Source organism: Formica exsecta, unplaced genomic scaffold (genome assembly GCF_003651465.1).
Source record: "Formica exsecta isolate Colony F162 unplaced genomic scaffold, ASM365146v1 scaffold295, whole genome shotgun sequence".
Lineage (NCBI taxonomy): Eukaryota > Metazoa > Arthropoda > Insecta > Hymenoptera > Formicidae > Formica > Formica exsecta.
The window spans coordinates 358,214-378,813 of record NW_021850207.1 but is presented as its reverse complement, the minus strand read 5'-3'; the positions used below and the strand labels follow the sequence as shown (position 1 = coordinate 378,813).

Genomic DNA, 20,600 nt, shown 5'->3' with positions numbered 1-20,600 from the left:
ATATATATAAATGCTTTAAATACTTTTATTAATTTCTTCAAAAGCATTTTTTTATTATACAATCGCTATTAATATGTTAAAAATTAATAATATGTATTAAAGTTAATATTATGTGATACATTTTTATATAGATTTTTGAAAAAAACCCACAATCAGTAAAATCATAGTTATGCAAATCTATACGCAAGCTGCAAAGCAATCGTATATTTAAGCAGTTCACCGATAATCGATATACTCGGTGGTAAAATAGACTCGTTACTACAATAGATGAAATTATTTACTGGAAAAGCGCTGAAAATCACTCCTCCATATTCGGAGAAGATAAATCAAACGATAAAGAATATGTATGTGTGTGTACGGCGCCGGGTGCGCATGCCATCGAAAATAGTGAAGAGGGTAACCGAAAAATTGTCGATGGAGTTATAAAAGTGGATTCTGTGGCCTCTTTCGGCGCCCCCTGATGCCCCCTCGTACCCCATCAGGTCGCAAAAAGCGGACGCGGGGTTACCAGCCCCGAGAAGCGCGAACAACAATACATTATTTATACGTCGTTCGGATGATATTGTGTCGGCACGCGCGCCTCTCTTTTGATATGACAGTTTAATTAATTTTAGCGCTTTAAGCATCAAGACCAAATTACCAAAGCATAAATAATTTAGAAGCAAAATTCTAACATTTACGAACACCATATATCCATTTGCTATATCTTTGAACATGATTTCTTCGCTCTCTTCACGATCTAATATCTTCTTTCTCTCTGTTTTCATTAAAATATATAATATATAATATTTTTAAATACAATTATTGTCGATCACCTTGGGTGGATTTTTTATGATTTCTACATGGGAATATAACAAAACTGTTTTCGTGAATTTTTCTTTGGGGAAAAATCCGTGGAAACGGCTGTTGAGAATCGCGAAAACCGAACCAATGACTGTCGTCCGAATTATAGTCTACAGGGTGCTATTTTAATTTTCGGAAACCGTTGCGTCACTCACCCTCTGACACATGAAACGCGTCATCGATTCGTTTGCACATTCGACTTTTTTCACTTTTTTTTTTGTCTTCGTTTTCGCCGCATTATTTGATCGAAAAAACGCGATGATTGTCGTGGAATGAGAAGAAACTGCCTTATGCAGAACAAGAGAAGAGGAGGAAAAGAAACGTGGGCTTTGCCAGTGTGCATTCTTGCAAATGCCGCGGTAACTGGAGAAAGAAACGTGCTCGTTAAATTATAACAGCTACCAAGTTCCGCTTCCGGATAAAAGCGACATAACACAGAATGTGGAAGAAGGAGAGAATGGACAGAATTTAGGGGATGAAAAAAGAGGAAAGAGAGAAAGAGAGAGAAAGATCACGCGGCAGAGGGTGGCTCTATATGCATACGAGAACATTCAGGTGTCAATCAAGACTCGGGATCTTTGGATTCTGGGGTGTCGAGCACGAAACACGATTTTTCCGCTAAAAATTTACGTATTCATTCACGTGCGAGGATCACGCGAATGGAGAGCTTTAGTAGACAGGGGCAGATTACGAGCGGGAAGTCTGTTTGCTTTTTTACCACTCTTGACTTCATATTCGAGAGCGTATTTTTTGCGCCAACCGTCACGCATTGTTAACGTCAACGCACATTTTTTTCACACGTTACCGCCAATAACGGCGGAAAGGAAGAAACGACTCTGTATCGCGACGCGCGAAAAATTCGACAATTCTTCGATTCTGAACAAACGAATCTGCGAACCGACGATTAATTTGTTAAGAAATTCTTAAATTATTTTTCATTTATACGCATTATTTTTCATTTATACATTTTGTCATACATATAAATAAAAATGTGTGTGTTACTCTTGATATATTATATAATGAATATTACGGTCTAGAAATCTTCCAAAAATACAAAAAATTTTATATAAATAGTGTTTTTTTAGAAACATCATATACTCTTCTAACAAATAATGATCTCGAGCTATCATCTCTAGACTGATTCAATTATTAAAAACAAAAATAATTAGAACTCTTCGAGCTTTTCTCTCTTTTTAAGTTCCAACTTTTTATTTTATTAAATAAATTTTGCACTATGAGAGAAGAATTATAAACAGGAAATTGTATTTAAGAAAGTTTCCAGACTTTGATAAACTGCGTATGATTTATCATAGCTCGCAAAGTGATACATTTGATTTCACAACGCACGCGCTCTCGCACACAACAACAAATAATAACATAACGATGTTTGTATGAGATTATTACTACAAGCTTTTTAAACTCGCAAGATTTATGAATCGATGAAATGCCGGATGATTGAAATCGGCAGATTCCAAATCGCGGTGGATCAAACATTTCTGCATTCCTCACGATTGGCATTGGCCGGCCAGTCGCAAATGAGCTTGGAGGTATGGAAGATCAAGCCGACGCCACATCGTGCCTTGATCGGCTTGTCGTGGTCGCAGATATAGTACTGTAAAATGTACACAATTATCACGCAAGAGATTCATTCTCGAATTCGTCGGATGCAAACGAATTACAGTTTGCAGCTTCACGTTACGAAGATTCTCGAGCCATTTTAAGGAAATACTCTTTTGATATCTAATGATAGAATTCAAATATCAAGAATCCGTAAACATGTAGCACTTAAATAATGATTATCAATCAAAATATCGTTGATTTGAAAATGTTTTACGAACCGTTGCGCAGTCTTTGCTGGGGATGATACTCTGACCATTGCAGACGACTTTGTCATCATCGACTGGCTTTAAAGTAGGCACCGTAGGACGAGGCGTTTCGGTAGTCCATTCGGGTTTCTTGGTGGGTTCGGGTTTCGGTTTGTCCTCACCCGTGGATGCTGGAGTACTGGGTGGCCTGTCCCATTCGGGCTATAAATAAATTATTATATTAGGTTGTAAAGATTATCATTTCTGCAGTTGCATTTTTTTGTGTTATACTATCTTACCCTGGGCGTTGTCTTGTAATCCTTAGGTGTCACTGTATAGCCCTTCAGGCCATCATAAATTGTGGTCATGAGGGGATTCACAGGACCACAAAGTCCTCTGAAATCATCCATATCGACAGCCCAGACCATGGCACCAAGATACTTCTTCTCCTTGAGGAAGTTCATCTTGTATACAATACTGTCAGCATCCTCGTAACCGACCCATTGAGTATCTGCGAATTAAGAATTATCGATAATTAAAAATTTAAACTAAAGCGATATCTGCTAGATTTAAAATTAAAAAGAGTTATACAGAGAGATCGCACAATTTAGTACTAAATGATAAAATATGCTTTATACATATGTCTTTTACATACATAACATGTGTAATATATTTACGAATTGATTTTCCATACTTTATTTATCAAAGTTCTCAGAAAAAAGCTATTCCGCAAAATTTTTACATCCGTAAAAATTAAACTTACCTTTGTACATATAAGGTACTTTGCCTACATCGTCATACTCTTTCGTCCATCCGTTGTTCGGTTTTTGGAGTTCCATACAGATCTATAAGTTTAATAAATTTTAACGTGGTCAATGCGCTTTGTTCGATTTCCTCAGTCCTTCGGGGATTAATCACTTACTTCGTAGTAAGCCAAGAATCCTTTAGCTGCGGTATACTTGCCAGGCGCACCGCCACCGGCTTCTTTGTTGATGTAAGTTCCAGGTTTTTTATTGTTATTGCCTTGGCTGAGGGTGAAAGTACGTCCGTACAACGGGATTCCTACGACGAGCTTGTTGGCAGGACATCCTTTGTCTTCCCAGAGTTGGAGACCATCGTGCTAAAATAATGACAATGATTGCATATTGCATACAGATCGATAGACATATAATTGCTGATATACTTTATTACTGATAAATTAAAAATTCTAAAATAACTACATAATTAATTTTATCGTTATTTTTAGCACGATAATGCGTAGTCTCTTGCGTCAACGTAGTGAATTATGTGTGTTATATAAAATATAAAATTGATATGTGCTTTCATCGATAAAAAAAATGTGGGAAACATACCACGTTTAATTTCTCGTAGGCGTACTGATCGTGGGGTCTCCTGTAAAGCGGGCTATGGACGTCGGCAAATCCACCCCAGTTGCCACGAAGATCGTACGCCATGACGTGGATGGCATCGATAAGTCTGCAATTATTGAATAATACTTATTCAGAAAAAATATATTAAAAACAGAAGCTGTTTACGTCACGCATGGTTTTTATATATGCGCGTATATATTTTATAGATATATTAAAAATATTATTCTACAACGAGAGGCAACTCTTACTCGCATAATTCTGGCACGTGATATCCTTCGTTGAGACGAAACGTGGCCATCGGCACTGCCATAGTAATCTCCCAGCCTTTTCCTGCCTTGTCGAACGCCGTCCTTAGCTCCTCGACAAAGTAGAAGAAGTTGTTCTTATCGCTAAAAGTGCCGCCTCTATCGGTAGCAGCCGGATATTCCCAATCAAGATCGAAGCCATCGAAGCCGTACTGGTTCATAAAATCTACGAGCAAAATCAGAAATTTAATTTCTTTTTATTTAAATTAACGAGAGGTGCCATATATCTGCGGATTCTTCCAGGAGAAACCGCGGAGTAAGGTAAACCTTGAATTTCTCAATACATATATCACATTTCAATAGTTTCATTATTCTTTTTATTATGATAAATTTTATAAATGAAGCACGTTTTTGCGCATAAATTACTCACCAACAATACTACTGATGAGTGAATCACGCCTGGCTTTCACGCTGACCATTTGGCTATATTTTCTGCCACCTTCGGCCCAACCGCCGATGGCGACTTGAGTCTTTATATGCGGATACTTCTTCTTTAGAGCAACGAACTTGTTGAAGCCGTCTTTCTCAACATCGAGTTCCTCGTCGAGAATAAGCTTTTCCCAAGTAACGTTGCTTACGCCGATGAAGGAGTAGATAATGTGCGTACACATATCAGTGGGGATGTCGTCGATGCCATAGCTGCCTACGTCCGGACGATAGATAGCCCAATTGCTAAAATAGCACACCAGCCTTGGAGCTTCTGAAATATCAATACGGTATTTAAAATTTTTTTAATTATTATGATCATTATTCGATCGCACAAGGAATATAATAATAGTTTTTTATCTGTCTTCGTTATTAATTCGTGATATGAGTTTCGTCAACTTTTAATTTTACCTTATCATTGGAAGTAAAACTCACCGGTTGCACCGTACGCCAAGAGTACCAGGAAGACAGGAAGGGAAAACAACAGCTTTCCCATTGAGGACGTCATTTTGAAATCTATAATTAAATAAAAAGACATATATAGAACGCGGTTTTTTAAAATAATATTAAATAATGCATTGAGCTTGTGAAATGGAGTTTTTAAAATTACACTCTACTCAATTATTTTAACTTTTGCTGAAAGCTCTCTTTTTTATTAAAAAGATTGGTATAATATTATTTTAATATTGGTAAAAATAGGTAAATATATACTATATATATATATATTTCTTTTATTACAATAAAATGAAAGAAACTCGATTCTCTATACACAAAAATATACTCTAAAGTCGCGTATTCTATAAACTTGATGCGATTTGTTCGGCACTCAAGACGTTTCTGCATCGCGGCCAGTTATCGAAGCGCTTCATCGAGCCATTGCGGAAACTCCTTGGAGCGTAAAGCAGTCGATTTATCGAGGTATCGTCGTATCCAAGGGGAATGATCTACAAGGACCGGTTCTCCGATGACACCACATTGACACCATCGTGAAATCTTTTTGCAACGTTTACCATGATGATGACGCTCGGCTCATTCGTGCATAAAACGCGCGACCAAAAAATATATCTGTGTGTCTATGTGTATTTCCGCTAGAATTTCTCACGTTATTAATTTAACGTAATTTCTCGCCGTAAGAATATGTCGTGGATACATGCAATTTCTCGATCGACCGTTAAGTGAAGAATCATTGTCGATTGACTGGAATTTTGATATTCATCTAAATTACGATATCGTGTTATCAGTATGCCTTGCATACAAAATCCATTTACTTATGATGTAAAATAGAATTCAGCGAGATAGAGATACTTATAAATCTTTATATGCTTATACAAAATCGATCATACTATATTCTCTTAGAGGGGGGTATTCTCTTATTACAAATATATATCTTCCAATCGTGAACGCTATTACGACGGACATATTATAATCACTGCTTTATATATAATCAATAAAATTTTAAGCATTTTCGCGCAAGATTATATATATATATATTCCTCTATTTTATAACAAATCTATCGATTCTATCTTTGAATAGGATTAAGCGAATAAGCAAGTAACGGTTCCGAGAGTCCCGTAATTGGATTAGTCTATAATATATAGCTATTAATACAAAATTTGAGTTAAAGGAGATATGAAACTAATGACCAGGCACAAAAATGTCGATTGTGATTTCACAATAACGTTATTCAACTAATTCTTGCATTTAATTAATTCCTGCATAGTTTAAAAAGCAGCTTGTGCAAAAAATAAAAAACAACGCGCGAATTCCAGTAAAGCGCGAGGTGCGATATTCATTCAATCATATACGATTAAAACTTTCTGCTAATTCAGTCGAGTAGATTCCTTGTAAGATCTCGTAATTGACATTGCTATCATATTCGAGATATTACGTTTTCAGAGGAACCAAATAAAAAATTGCTTCCGGCAATGTTCTGAGAATTTCCTGAATTTGCAATTTTCACCCGGCATAGGAAACAGAATTACGACTGGCAATATAATGGCATTGTAAAATGTACTCCGGGAAATCCTAGGCTTATATCCGCGTCACAAATTGCGCAATTGCTTGTGACTATAACTTCCTTCGCAAGAAAAGCAACCGAAAGTTTCAGCGACGCGAGATTTGCCCGCACGCTGAGAAAAACAATCTTTTCTTATAATAATTATATAAAATATTCCACGATCTATGTATAGAATTATTTTAATCTCGAAAAGAGACGCGTTCGACAAAAGGTCACCGAATACCGGTGCTACGAGTTTGTCACGAGTGCGATAAGTAAAATTAACGACCGAAGCCACGGTTAACATAGGGGGAAGACGATGTTTTGAAGTTGTAAAATCTTGGTCCAAGTTCTTTCCCGTCTTAGTTTTTCCTTCATTCCTTGTAAGATCTCGTAATTGACATTGCTATCATATTCGAGATATTACGTTTTCAGAGGAACCAAATAAAAAATTGCTTCCGGCAATGTTCTGAGAATTTCCTGAATTTGCAATTTTCACCCGGCATAGGAAACAGAATTACGACTGGCAATATAATGGCATTGTAAAATGTACTCCGGGAAATCCTAGGCTTATATCCGCGTCACAAATTGCGCAATTGCTTGTGACTATAACTTCCTTCGCAAGAAAAGCAACCGAAAGTTTCAGCGACGCGAGATTTGCCCGCACGCTGAGAAAAACAATCTTTTCTTATAATAATTATATAAAATATTCCACGATCTATGTATAGAATTATTTTAATCTCGAAAAGAGACGCGTTCGACAAAAGGTCACCGAATACCGGTGCTACGAGTTTGTCACGAGTGCGATAAGTAAAATTAACGACCGAAGCCACGGTTAACATAGGGGGAAGACGATGTTTTGAAGTTGTAAAATCTTGGTCCAAGTTCTTTCCCGTCTTAGTTTTTCCTTCTCTCTCTCTCTCTCTCTTTCTCTCTTTCTATGGACCGGCATCGAATAACGATCCGAATTTGGCGATGGGAAAACTGCGCGCGCGGATGGCAAGCCTCTTGGGAGAAATCAAAGACCGTCCTTCGAATTCTACGACCACCATCGCGTGTCGAAATAAAGAGGCGTAGTAATGTCACGGTGTGTGATGGTTAAAAATAAACGAGCTGAAACGCATTGTGCGAGATGCGTCCTCTCTCGTACGTCCGCGAGGGCGTACCAATGGATCCTCGCGCATCTTGCGAATTAAGATGCGCGATGCATCAGTTACCGCGACTCCTGTTCCGACTCGTTTCTTTGCATACGAACATCGAGCGAAACGAGTTTCTTGAACGTTTTGTTAAAATGAATATTTTTATAACGCACTACGATATCTCGTTTAACTCTGAAACGCTGGTGCTAATCGAAAAGAAATACAGATTTCGAAAACCGCTCTGATAAACCTGATTAGCTAATGGAATTTGTGATTTTTCGAGTTATTAATTCTCTTGTCAGACTAGTTGTTGCTACTCGTATATTGTTTTACATAATTTCGTAAATAATACATAATTAATACATCTATCATTTATTTATATACATTGATTGCAATGCGCGAAAAAATTGCAAACGAAAAACAAAGAGATACGGGCGACATCCGTACTTGAATAATGGCGCATCATCAAGTAGATAAATAGATCGAGAGAAGGAAATGTCGTTAGAAATATCCTCGCGTGCTACGATCGCGTCATTCGCTTTGTCAGAGGCAAGGTAACGGTTTAAGCCGACTGGACGATGTTAATTAACGTTTTGTTATTCGACGTCGATCACGTCGCTCGTCTATCGATAACGGTGAACTCTTACGAGAGAATCGCTTGATGGCTTTTTCCTTTCTTTTTTATTATGGTAATATAGCCCGCAGAATCTCGTGACTTTACGTGGGCACACCTCCGGTCTGACCTTCGACTGTCGAAAAGGAAGCAAAAGAACGGTAATTCTGCCTATGCCACACGAGAGGCCCCGATCAAAATATCTGGAATGTCATCGAATCTCTTGCGAAAGAGATCAAAAATATAATAACAGAAACGACGTGTCACATATTCAGTGACGAGAATCACTCCAGAATTCGTGACGGATAGATTTAACGAAATATAAAAATATCGATCTTTGCCTATCGTCGAGCGATCAATAATCAATAATAGTGTAAGTAAACAAACGATCAAAAGCGGCTCTCTTAAATAACAAAGAAAAACAGGGGACAGAAATTTAACGAGTCGCTGTCAAGTTTGGCTCTTCAGTTTCGGCGTAGGTGCAACGGGTTGACCTTCGTTTCGGTCTCCACGAAGGAGAGAGAGGAGAGAAAGAAAAATAAAATAATTAAGAAATGACGAAGAGGAGTGAACGCTCGGTAAACGTCTCGTGTCAATGATCCCGGTAAGATGTGCCTGATGGTTTTTACGATACCCTCTCATATCAATAATGAAACCACTATCAATAACGAAATCTGCGGGACTTGATGAAAAGAGGTGTCCGAAATGACAAATGCGACGGTAAATTGTTTTCTAATGATCGACCTATGTAACGCGCACGAAAATATAATTGTATATGCGTCCTGGAATAACGTGTCTTTAGGATACGTAAAAAGAGATTATCGAAAAGTATTTGAAGTCAAGATGTATTTTGATAAGCGAGAGTAAAATTGATTGCAGCAATCTTACTTGAAAATTAATGGATAAAAGATATACAACTTCTCTTTAAGCAAAATTAAATAAAAAATTATTAAGAAATCATTAAAATAATAATTTTTCTATTACATACATGTTCAATCGTGTACGTACCTTCGTAATATTCCTAAGTATTAACAATCTCTTTTGTTAATCCTAGAAGCTCGTTAACTTTTTAATAAAACTAAGCAAATGATACGACGATCCACTGACTAATCAATATCTAAGGACTATCGCTCGTTATCGATTATTTATCGTTCCGATTTTACACCGATTCGTTCACGAAAAGGTTTATGTCCGAGAATAAGCGTTGAAGATGTTTGTTGTTAAAGATGTTCCAGAATAGAGAATACCTTAAATATCTTGCGAAAAGAAAGCGAAAAGAGAAGAGAAGGGACACTCACCTGCGCAACGGGCAGATCACCTCGGAAAAAGCATGGTCGAAGCAGCGAGCTTAAGCTCATATATACCCAGGTGGACCTCATTAGAATTCAGGTGCACAAGCCCCCGCATGATTGGCTGGTTCGTCGACCCCTCTGCCTCCCGTCGACGTCCAGGAGCACCGATGAGATGAGGGACGATATCGTCTTGCAGAGTGAATGCTCGATCCATCATCGAGGCGACTTGTCACTTCGCGTTCTCGCAAATCAACACGAACAAAAGGGAAGAAGAGAGTTTTAATTTTCTAACTACACGAGTGCTCGTCCTCTCCGAGAGAGAGAAATGCTCTTCGCTGCCTAAATTTATATTAAGTCATAATCAAATTTTTTGATAATCGATTGTTACATCTCGCATTAAACTGATGTATGTATTCTTTTATAATTATGCTATACAAAACTTCGCAAAATGTAAAAAACTTGGAAATCGCATTCTTATATGATATATTGATATACATATAAAATAATTTTCTTTATTAATAATATTCGATATAATAGTCGTTTTGCGGAATTTAAATTTAATTGTAATCAGAAATCTCAAAAGCGAAGGACACACCGGCCTTGGAACGTACCATATAAATCTATGAATGGATGTTTGAGAAGAATTGAAATTGCACAATACGTGTCATCAATTCAATAAAATATATTTTATATGACACGTTATTTTGAGATATCGTGTTATCGACATGGAAACATCATACCTGACATCCAAGCAGAATTTTGCGTCGCGATGCAAGTTATTTTCTTTTCGATATTTGTGCGATATATTGATACTTTGATAATTAATCCTTAAATTTAAGTTTTAAAAAAGAGATTAATACAAATTAACAATATGTATGCAGCAATTTTTGCAGTTGTGTATTTTAAGATCCAAGCTAATTTGCACGAGTTACATAGCTAGGACTGATATGATACAAGTTTTATTCAACTTCCATGATAAAATATTATCCAAAACGCTTGTTATCTCGTTATTGAAGCACTTTTGACTTTTAAACATTTTTTAGACAGTTTTATTATACAATAATATACACAGGTATTTTATTATATGTATATCGGGTATCGGATGCAATCGCTTTTGCTGTAAAAGTTTTTTAAAGTTCGAGCGTCTTGCATGAAATCGCTAATCTTATATCTTTATTGAAATACGAGCAATTTACAAACATTTTTCTAGACAATTCGCGATTTATTCCAGAAATTGAAAAATTATTTTTCCAAAGAGACTCTCTCTCAAAAGTAATGGAATTTTAAAATGTTGCAATAATGTAAGTAATAATCTCTCATTGGTTTTTCCTGTTAGAGGAAAAAGATGATTCTTATGGATTTTATAAATTTTATAAATTAATAAAGACCATTCGGCAATGTCCTCCAGGAGACCCTACATATAATCGTGAACATTTGGGTGTTACTTAGGAGATCGGAGATTCTTGGATTTTGGGATGTTTGATTTTGTCACTAAAAATTTACGTGTCCATTCACGCGATAAATCGCAGAGTGAAAAGCGGGGACAGATCACGCGTGAGAGGAGTCTGTTTGCTTTTTCACTTCTCTTGACTTCATACTCGAGTTTTTTTTTTTTTCGTTTCTTCGCACGACGCGTCATTGCCATTTCGCCTTCGACGCGGCCACCGCGATCGACGTTTGGCTAGGCAGACCGGGACGCGCGATGAAGAAGAGCTGAGTGTGCGGCTCGCCGTCCACCGGGTACATGAGGTACGTACATATGCATATATGTCATGCATACCGTAAACATACCGTGAACGACACTCTAGAGTCATGTCAACGCACATATGTGTGGTCTTGTATGAGAAATTCTTTTTCTTTTCACGATATCGTTTTTTACGTTCCTCTCCTATCTCGGTTACGTTAATGAGAATTGAGGTTATCTCTTGTAAATAAATTATTAATGATATTTATCGTTATCCGGTTTTTTTTTTTTTTTTTTTTTTTGGTCAACCGTCACGCATTGTTAATATCGATTTGTGTTTTTTACACATTGCTGCGAATAACGATGAGAGAGAGAGGAAACGAAGCGATGTACATCAAAAAGGCATCACGGTTTCGTCGATATCAATTGGCAAAAAAATTCGGCTATTTAACATAAAGAAAATGCTTTTCAATATGCTTATACAATATTTTTATAATTATGACAAAAAGCATGTATATAGAAGATAAAATTAAATATAAATAGAATTATAGATAAATTAAATCTTCAAAGAGTGCAAAATAATTAAGAGTATATATATATATATATATATATACATACATAATATATATGCCAATATTAAAAATTAGACACATAACTAAAAATTGAGTACAATAAATAGAAGCTATCGATGAAGCTTTCGATAAAAAAGCTTTGTGCGATTCTAAAGCAAGGTACCTGTACGAGAGATGCTTTGTTGTACAAGCAACAGCGATGACATAAATATATAAACGCGAATATGACGTGATATCACATTAAACTTTCTCGATTAAGAATGAACGTTTCAGCGGGAATGGATTTAATACCGCTTCGTTCCAGTCCGGAAACATAATTTGTAATCGGGGATAGGAGGATGCTTCCTCCCGATTATTCCGACGAGAGTGTTTTCGGGACTGGATATCGTTATTATCGGATAGGCGATGCGTATTTTACGGGCAAGTTGGAAAAGCGACTGACGGGTCGACCTGTGTATGTTCGCCTGCCTCGCGGGTTTTCACTGTTTTCGAATATGGGATGAATATCGGGTTCGCGCTTCGCCACGCGAATCGAGCATTATATCGCCTTTGCATTTACGGAGCTGTCACTGTCGACTTGCTCTCGTTATGAAAGGGGTATTATGTTTTAATAATGGACAACACCGCGCGTCAAATTCATCCGGCAGAGTGAAAACGCGTAACATTTATTTTGTTTGACCAGTTTCGAATCGCATCGGCACGATATACCGATGTACATATATACTATGTATACATTAAATATGAATATGCTGTCGAAAGTTTCGATATTGAAGCATTCTTTTTTCCAACTATAACAGATATATTACAAAGCGCGCGATACACGAGTGCCATTTATTTTCTTACGGCATATATTATTTAAATTGCAATTAAAAAATCCCAAATTTAAACAAAATATCATCTTCGAAACTATTCGAGTATCGATTTAACATGCTTTTTTTAAAAGTCTAAATATAATAGTGAATATATATAGTTAGCGATTATACGTAAGATTATAAGGTATACTTATATAAGATCCAGTGATTGAAAGATATATAATATTTATTTAATATATAAAGCCATGCATATTTATACTTATTATAATGCATATTAAAAGTATACAATTCCCTAAATAAAGCTAACTTATTTTGTATAATAATAACTTAAAATAATATTGTATGAAATTTCGCGCATTATTTTCGTGTGGCAATTTTTTAATATAAATATTACAAACAAAAAATAAATAGATTACTTAAAAAAAAGATTTGAAAGTAATTTAATAATTGAAAATACTTAATTGTAAAGAAGATACTGATAGAAACGCACTTAAATTCGAACTCATTAATTAAAGCTTTTAGAACAAAGCTTTAAAGTTTTACATCAATTAACTCAAATATCAAATATTCACATATACACACACACACACGTGAAAAATTACATTTAAATAAACTGTATAAACTTGTAAATAATTTCAATATTCTATGCGAGAAAATAATTATTATCTTCATAATAGCAAAATGATGATTCAATTGTCGAGACATAAAGTAGACATCTTGCGTACAAAACACATTTAGATAATTCTCACATACAAAATCTTATAAACAACCGTTCTGCATTGAAACTAGGTATTCATTATATCGTTTCTGTTGTGCTTGTTGTAGCTTTTGCAACTTCTTAAGCAAACCTTTGCTAAGTTCTTTACCTTCGGCATCATGCGTTGGCAATCCCTATAAGGATATAGAACTATATATAGAATAGAAATATATATAAATTATATAAAACACCAGAATATAAGCAAGCATTAACATAATATAAATCTAATCTATCATATTGATAAATAAAATGCTTTTACCTTATCATCAAATTGAGAATATTTGTCTTTTTCCAATCTAAACATATCATTCGGTGATATTTTTTTCTGTGCTTCTTTCGCTGCTGCAGCAGCAGCAGCCTCTGCTTTTTTCTTTTCTTTCTCCAAGTTTTTCTCGAGTTCCAACTTCTTCTTCATTTCTTTCTCCTTCAACAATTCTTCTTTGTTAACTAATTTTACTTTACAGTCTTCTTCATTGTCTTCCAACCGCACTCCAATGTTCGGCAAGGTATCGTCGCGCAGTATATCGCATTCTTGCAAGATATCGCTTGCTTTCAAAGTTTTCGCGAAATTTCGAACTTTATGCCGGAAATTAGCCAAAATTTCCAAATACGGCATAACAGTTTCTTCAACCTGAAAATAGAAAATTTATGTATATGTATATAAATTCATATATAAAATTTCTCGACGATAAACGAGATATATTAATCTATCTTACATTTGCACCAACTGCCTCATCATCAATTGGAAATCCAATAGAATCATATGAAGAAGAAATGGCCCCAAAAATAATAAACAGTTTTGTAATATATACAGAAATATCCCTAAGGAGAAGTATATTTGGATTTTTATTTTGACTCATATAAATATTGCAATTTGCTACAAGTTCTCGTACTATATCGAGAACAGTTCTTGTATCAATATTGTCTGTAATAAACACATTTTTTTAATATTATGTATTTAAAACTATCAATCAATAAGATATAATCGAGATATAAAAACACTTACCGCACAATGCTTTATGTATAGAATGCTTAGCAATATAAAAGTTTTTATTGAGTTCTATTTCCGGATGAAACCATTTAGTGAAACTATCAATAGTAGTTTTCGTTCCCAAACATCTAATTTGACATTTAACATTCAAAAAGAATTCCTGCAAGCATTAATTTTATTTAATAGATATATAGAAATATTATAGACTTGAAATATGAATTAGATTCACACAATATATATACAATAAAAATACTTACATTAAGGAATTTTTCATATTGCACGGCCATACTCATAGTATTATCGCTATAATCTAAAGTATCCTTCCATGAATGCAGAAGAAAGGCAAGTCTGAGTTGTCTCGCCGAATGCTTCTTTAAAGCATCTTGTATAGTTACAAAATTCTTTAATGATTTTGACATTTTGCAACCTGCTATAGTCAAATGACCAGAGTGTAGGAAATATCTGACCCAATGTGAATTATCGAAATACGCTTCTGCTTGTGCGAGTTCGTTATCGTGATGAGGAAATTTAAGATCTACACCGCCTGTATGAATATCTAAGCTCTCTCCGCAAATCTCAGAAGCCATGACTGAGCATTCAATATGCCATCCAGGCCGTCCCTTGCCCCAAGGACTGTCCCACCATGGTTCACCTGCTTTTGAGCTTTTCCAAAGTGCAAAGTCTGTCACTGATTTCTTTTCAAAGAGTTTATCTTCCGTAACACTCAAATCACCTTAAATTAAAAAATTAAATCTAGAAAAGATCAAGAATTATAAAGAATAATGATTTAAACTTACCCTCTCCCTCTTGTAAACTTGATGTATCGCCATATGCTTCTGGTACAAGTTTAGCATAAGAATGTTTTTCCTGTTTATCAAACTTGCCTACATCAAAGTACACTGATCTATTATTTTCATAAGCAAGTCCTTTGTTTATTATATTTTGTACGAACGCTATTATCTCAGGGATATATTCACTAACTCTTGTCAGTACATTCGGTCTTAATACCTGAATAATTTTTGCAAAATAATATTGATTATTATCAAAATTAACTTTATCTTCAAAAAATAGACGTTATTTGTTTTAATATTGCATTGAAATCTCTTACGTTTAAAGCATCCATATCTTTATGAAATTCTGACTCCCAATGTTTAGATAATTTATTAAATATTGAATGCTCCATAACAGTATTGCCTTTTATTTTATCTAACCAATCAGCTAAAGGATCTTTAACTTCTTTCAACAATGCCTATACAAAATGTTACATTAATATTTTATTTATTTATATTAATAAAAAATAATTTTATAAAATTCTTTGCATTAAACATTACTTTTTGAAATTCTATAATTTCTTTCTCATTTTTTCCTATAACTGCTTTTTCCAGATCTTCAATAGCTTTTGTTATTTTGCATAGCATCTTCTCCATCATGCACTTTTTATCAGGATCAGTTGTAGTTCTTACAGTATTTTCAAAAGTAGACATTACTTCTCTTGTATCATTCAATATACTATGAAGATCATGATTTTTTTCTACATATCTTTCATACAAGTAATTTTGCCGTGCCCTTTTTATAATTTTATCATCTATATCAGTAATATTCATCACATATAAAACATCGTATCCAAAATAGTCTGACAGTATACGACGTAAAATATCAAAAGATATATATGATCTATAACAAAGGAAACATTTGCATATAAATATCTTTCTCGTATATCCATTTTTAATAGTATCAAAAAAAAGTATAAAGATGATATTATTAAAAATTTAAGCACAAGTGATACAAATGAAGAAATTATGTTTATGAAAATACTTTTAATACCTTGCATGGCCCATGTGTGATGCATCGTAAACAGTAGGTCCGCAACTATACCACAGAATCCGATTTCCAAATTGTGGGACAAATATTTCCTTTTCTCTGGTCAAACTGTTGTATAACCGTAGTACGGTATTATCTTTCCTATCTGGCAGATGCCAAGCTGGTTGTGATCTCTTAGCCATTTCTAGTTTACGGAACATAAAATATATCACTTAAAATCAAAAATACAATTTGTTTTCTTGTAACTTATAAACTTAAACTAACATAATTAACATTATTTTGGAAAACTTGAAAATCCAAATTATATTTCTCTTAATAAATTTGCCAATTAATTTAACTAATATATTATCCATAAAACTAATATATTATCAATTAATATACAATTAATTAATTTACCTTCAATATATAATATACTTTTTCTAAAACAAACTAGAAAGAAACTAATAATACGTGTGCAAATTTAATAACACGTGTCTAATATACAATAACCAGTTCAGTTGCACTTGATTGCGCTGATCAGTGCTCAGATGACATGATCGCGTGCATCCTTACTCCTTCGTTTATATACTAACTAGATAGGAAACTTTATGATCTTTTTGAGCACTTGCGTTGAATTTACTAGCCCTCGGTTCGAAGATGCGTCGAAAAATTCCTAACAGATACCCAATCAGCAACGATGTGTAATTATGACGTTTCAATATCGCGTGTACTTCACGCAATTTACGTTTCGTGGTTTCATTCTGTACCGGCTGATAATGACAGTTCGACTGTCAACGTGCCAAGCGGCCTAAAAACGACAATGATAGCCTCTGATAGCGAAGTCCACGTGCTTATCTGATGGCACGCGATAACGAGTATGCAGGTGTCGTTATCGTTTATTACCGCAGCCGCCGACAGTGAAACTTTCGCGTCCGTAAATTTCGTTCGATCGAATCGATATTCGAAGCGGACGTCAAGCGTAAGGAGGTCAGCGTTGACTGAAGAAATATGTTACCTGAAATTTCTACAGACATAAACTCGTCACCCGTTCCCAATGTCCGCAAGATGTTTAATTTATACGTGCCATTTAGAATTAACCTATGATCGCCATAATTTATTGGCGAAGCACGCTCGAGAGCGTTTGGTTGCCTCGACTCTTTATCACCTGCGATAAAGAGCTTTTTAAACCGGACGCGTGATATGACTCGATTATTATTCACAGTCACATTCCACAAAACGAACGAGGAAACCGTGGAAATAACTGAAGCATGTACGTGTATTTTTCTTTTTCTTATCGATTTAAATCTTGACAAAGAGTATACAGCATATATAAATGATGAATTTTTCTTTGCAGATGAAACACAAGAGAATTGTTATATATCTTGAATATCCCTGCAACCTTTCTCTAATATGCAATATTGTGTGAAATTGTAGAGTTGTTATAGACTGAGTAAAAAAAAAAATGATAGTACTGCCTGCCTATCATTAAACTTGTAATCAATAGCAGGTAAATAATAATTTTGGCTTAGTGTGTTATAGAAATACTTTTATATATTTATATATAACTCATATTATATTATGCTTTTAGACATTGCTCTACATTACAATGGATATTGGCGTTGTCAAAATCGCAGAAGATAAAGATTTTGAGAAATTAAAGAAATTGTACGATGATAATAATGACTGGAAATTAGATTATAACAAACCTGATTTATCTGTTTGGACAAAATGCGTTCGAGGAATTAGTTTTAAAATGGTGAAAGTGAGTTATTCTTTATTGATAAATAAACTGTACTTTTTACAATCAATATAGGAGCAATTTAATTTTACAGATTAGAACGCGTTTTTCCGACATTTCGCCAGAAACGTTATATGACGTTTTACATGATCCTGAATATAGGAAAGTTTGGGACACTCATATGATTGAATCAAAAGATATAGGATTTTTTAATCCAAATAATGATATTGGTTATTACTCCAGTGAGTACTATGTTTCCATACATTTTTGACATTTGATCCATATATCAGGAATCTTGCTCTATTCATACTGCAAAAATTTTAGTGGCATGCCCATCTCCGTTAAAAAATAGAGACTTTGTCTTGCAACGATCTTGGCTAGATACTGGTATAGAACAATTGATAATAAATCATTCCGTTTATCATAAAGATTATCCACCTAGAAAACACTTTGTACGAGCAACATCTTACCTCACAGGTAAGATATTGAAACTAGTTAATATTTTGTACAGTACATATATATATATGTCTAAAAATAATATATATTATATTTAAGGCTATATTGTAAGGCCTTCACGCAACGGAGATGGTTCCGAGCTCGGTTATGTATCGCATACAGACCCACATGGTAAATTGCCTGTGTGGTTGGTTAATAAAATTACGCAAATATTTGCTCCCAAAGTGAGATTTCTTATAAAGAAATACATCAAATTTAAGTTACAAATATACATATTTCCTTGTAAAACTATTTTTGTAGATGGTGAAACGATTACACAAGGCCTCTGTGAATTATCCAAGTTGGAAATTACTTAATAATCCAAATTATAGGCCATGGCATTGTCCTGAACAAATAATGGCACCTAGAATACGTATTGAAGAAGTAAGAATAGCCTCTTATATTTTACATTTCCAAGTTATACTCAAATTATACTTTGTGTAGAGATACCAACTCTTTTAAAAGAGTCTTTAAAATTTTATTTTATGGTATACATAAGCTTCAATTACGCAATTGTCTGTTATTAACTCGTTTCAGTGTATAAAATCTGCAGAAGAAGAAAAGAATTCGAAATATAATTATGTAGACGAATCTGACTTAAGGGAAAGTTCGGTTAAGGAATCTACGGCGGTGGAAAGCGATTAATTTAATAAAGGGTCGTAAGGATTTTTAGGTAAGTAATAGTAAAGACGGAATATATATAACGGAAAGCTCTCTCTCTCTCTCTCTCTCTCTAGAGCTACAGTATTAAATAACTAAAATATAACAAACAATTTGTACAATTATCAAGTTCGATTTGCGTATTTCTTATATAATAAATTCTAATTATAATGTTATACATTTTAATGCATATAACGTTAAAACTCACGTTCATTATTATACGCGAAGTCGCCTTGCGCGTATATGCGAACGTAACTATATATAAACATCGACAAAGAAAAAAGTATTGATGGCCTGCTTTGCATTAGGTACTAATTTCAAGTCAGGTTTATATTGTTGGTGTTGATAAAGCGCGCAAATTTAATAAAGATATATCGTACAATATAGAAGGTATACTTGAAACTCTTTTTATAATAACAAAGGAAACATCCATCTGGTCTGTCTTCTATATTGTGCATTGCACGTATAATATAATTGTTATTTATTATATTAATTCTTCTTAATATATATACACATACGAAGTGATCGCAACTTTTTGTAGTATCGAAAACATAAGAATAGTTAGAGATTTTTAAATGCTTTGATGAGATTTAAATTAATTTTTATTAGAATTATATGAAACATTTATCGGAAAGAGAACGCTTTTACATAAAAGGAGACCTTTTTTTCTTCTATATACAGATACTTAAAGACCTAAATATTACACAAATTCTAAGTAAAACGATTAAACAAATTAATATGGATAAGAAGTTCAGATATACTCCAGATTTTCTCTTTATCATTCTAAATAGATTTTATTCGCAGTCTCCTCAATTATTTTTTTATGGGTATATTAAATGTGTAGGGACAGATGTGAATGCAAAGTATATATAAAACGAAAATAGTATTGCAGTTTCTCGAATTTGAGTTTCGTTAATTTAGTTATATATTACATTTTTATGTAATACAAAGTGCTCTGTAAGACTGTCAAACTTCAACGGCATATTTTTAAAAGAATTTTTGCATTAAAATTTATACCAAGGCAAAATTAAATGATTTGGACAAATTAGATGTCAAAAATGCTAACAATTGATAAAATTATTATTAAATAATCGGTGAGCAGAAATTCTTTAGAGGCTAACGCTCGTGAAGTTTGAATCATACTTTACGAAATATATTGTAGAGTATATATACACATATTTCACTGAATATTAATGAATATGTATTATTTAACTATAAATTATAAATAATGAATATATATATTATTTAATTATAAATTATTAACAAAAATTATCTAAGAAGAAAAGATTTAATATTATACA

At 34.1% G+C, this 20,600-nt stretch overlaps 3 protein-coding genes across 5 annotated transcripts in view; 1 reads left to right on the top strand and 2 right to left on the bottom strand.

Moving 5' to 3' along the window:
* Nucleotides 1–176: 176 nt before the first annotated feature.
* LOC115237486 (endochitinase) lies at nucleotides 177–9,863 on the bottom strand. Of its 2 annotated transcripts, none has more exons than XM_029810559.1 (10): nucleotides 9,797–9,863; nucleotides 5,185–5,265; nucleotides 4,694–5,023; nucleotides 4,267–4,489; nucleotides 4,001–4,124; nucleotides 3,571–3,768; nucleotides 3,412–3,493; nucleotides 2,948–3,159; nucleotides 2,682–2,870; nucleotides 177–2,455 (listed from the first exon to the last, which is right to left on the bottom strand). In XM_029810559.1, exons 2-10 carry the CDS (start codon nucleotides 5,255–5,257, stop codon nucleotides 2,330–2,332), a joined length of 1,557 nt encoding a protein of 518 aa, XP_029666419.1. In that variant the 5' UTR covers nucleotides 5,258–5,265; nucleotides 9,797–9,863; the 3' UTR covers nucleotides 177–2,329. The 2 variants fall into 2 exon arrangements, with proteins under 2 accessions (XP_029666419.1, XP_029666420.1); XM_029810560.1 differs by lacking the exon at nucleotides 9,797–9,863 and adding an exon at nucleotides 5,488–5,506.
* A 2,822-nt stretch (nucleotides 9,864–12,685) lies between these two features.
* LOC115237485 (cysteine--tRNA ligase, cytoplasmic) lies at nucleotides 12,686–16,999 on the bottom strand. The gene is made up of 10 exons (XM_029810558.1): nucleotides 16,824–16,999; nucleotides 16,431–16,611; nucleotides 15,938–16,280; nucleotides 15,715–15,855; nucleotides 15,404–15,614; nucleotides 14,864–15,339; nucleotides 14,622–14,766; nucleotides 14,332–14,540; nucleotides 13,875–14,246; nucleotides 12,686–13,749 (listed from the first exon to the last, which is right to left on the bottom strand). Exons 2-10 carry the CDS (start codon nucleotides 16,607–16,609, stop codon nucleotides 13,618–13,620), a joined length of 2,208 nt encoding a protein of 735 aa, XP_029666418.1. The 5' UTR covers nucleotides 16,610–16,611; nucleotides 16,824–16,999; the 3' UTR covers nucleotides 12,686–13,617.
* A 143-nt stretch (nucleotides 17,000–17,142) lies between these two features.
* Nucleotides 17,143–20,600, top strand: part of LOC115237488 (START domain-containing protein 10-like) — a 10,860-nt gene continuing 7,402 nt past the window's right edge. For both annotated transcript variants that reach the window (XM_029810563.1, XM_029810564.1), the window contains exons 1-8: nucleotides 17,143–17,676; nucleotides 17,761–17,913; nucleotides 17,995–18,168; nucleotides 18,239–18,386; nucleotides 18,469–18,621; nucleotides 18,700–18,824; nucleotides 18,901–19,023; nucleotides 19,177–19,312. In XM_029810563.1, the coding sequence (XP_029666423.1) occupies nucleotides 18,013–18,168; nucleotides 18,239–18,386; nucleotides 18,469–18,621; nucleotides 18,700–18,824; nucleotides 18,901–19,023; nucleotides 19,177–19,284 (813 nt within the window). In that variant the 5' untranslated portion in view covers nucleotides 17,143–17,676; nucleotides 17,761–17,913; nucleotides 17,995–18,012 and the 3' untranslated portion in view covers nucleotides 19,285–19,312. The remainder of the gene's footprint in view (nucleotides 17,677–17,760; nucleotides 17,914–17,994; nucleotides 18,169–18,238; nucleotides 18,387–18,468; nucleotides 18,622–18,699; nucleotides 18,825–18,900; nucleotides 19,024–19,176; nucleotides 19,313–20,600) is intronic.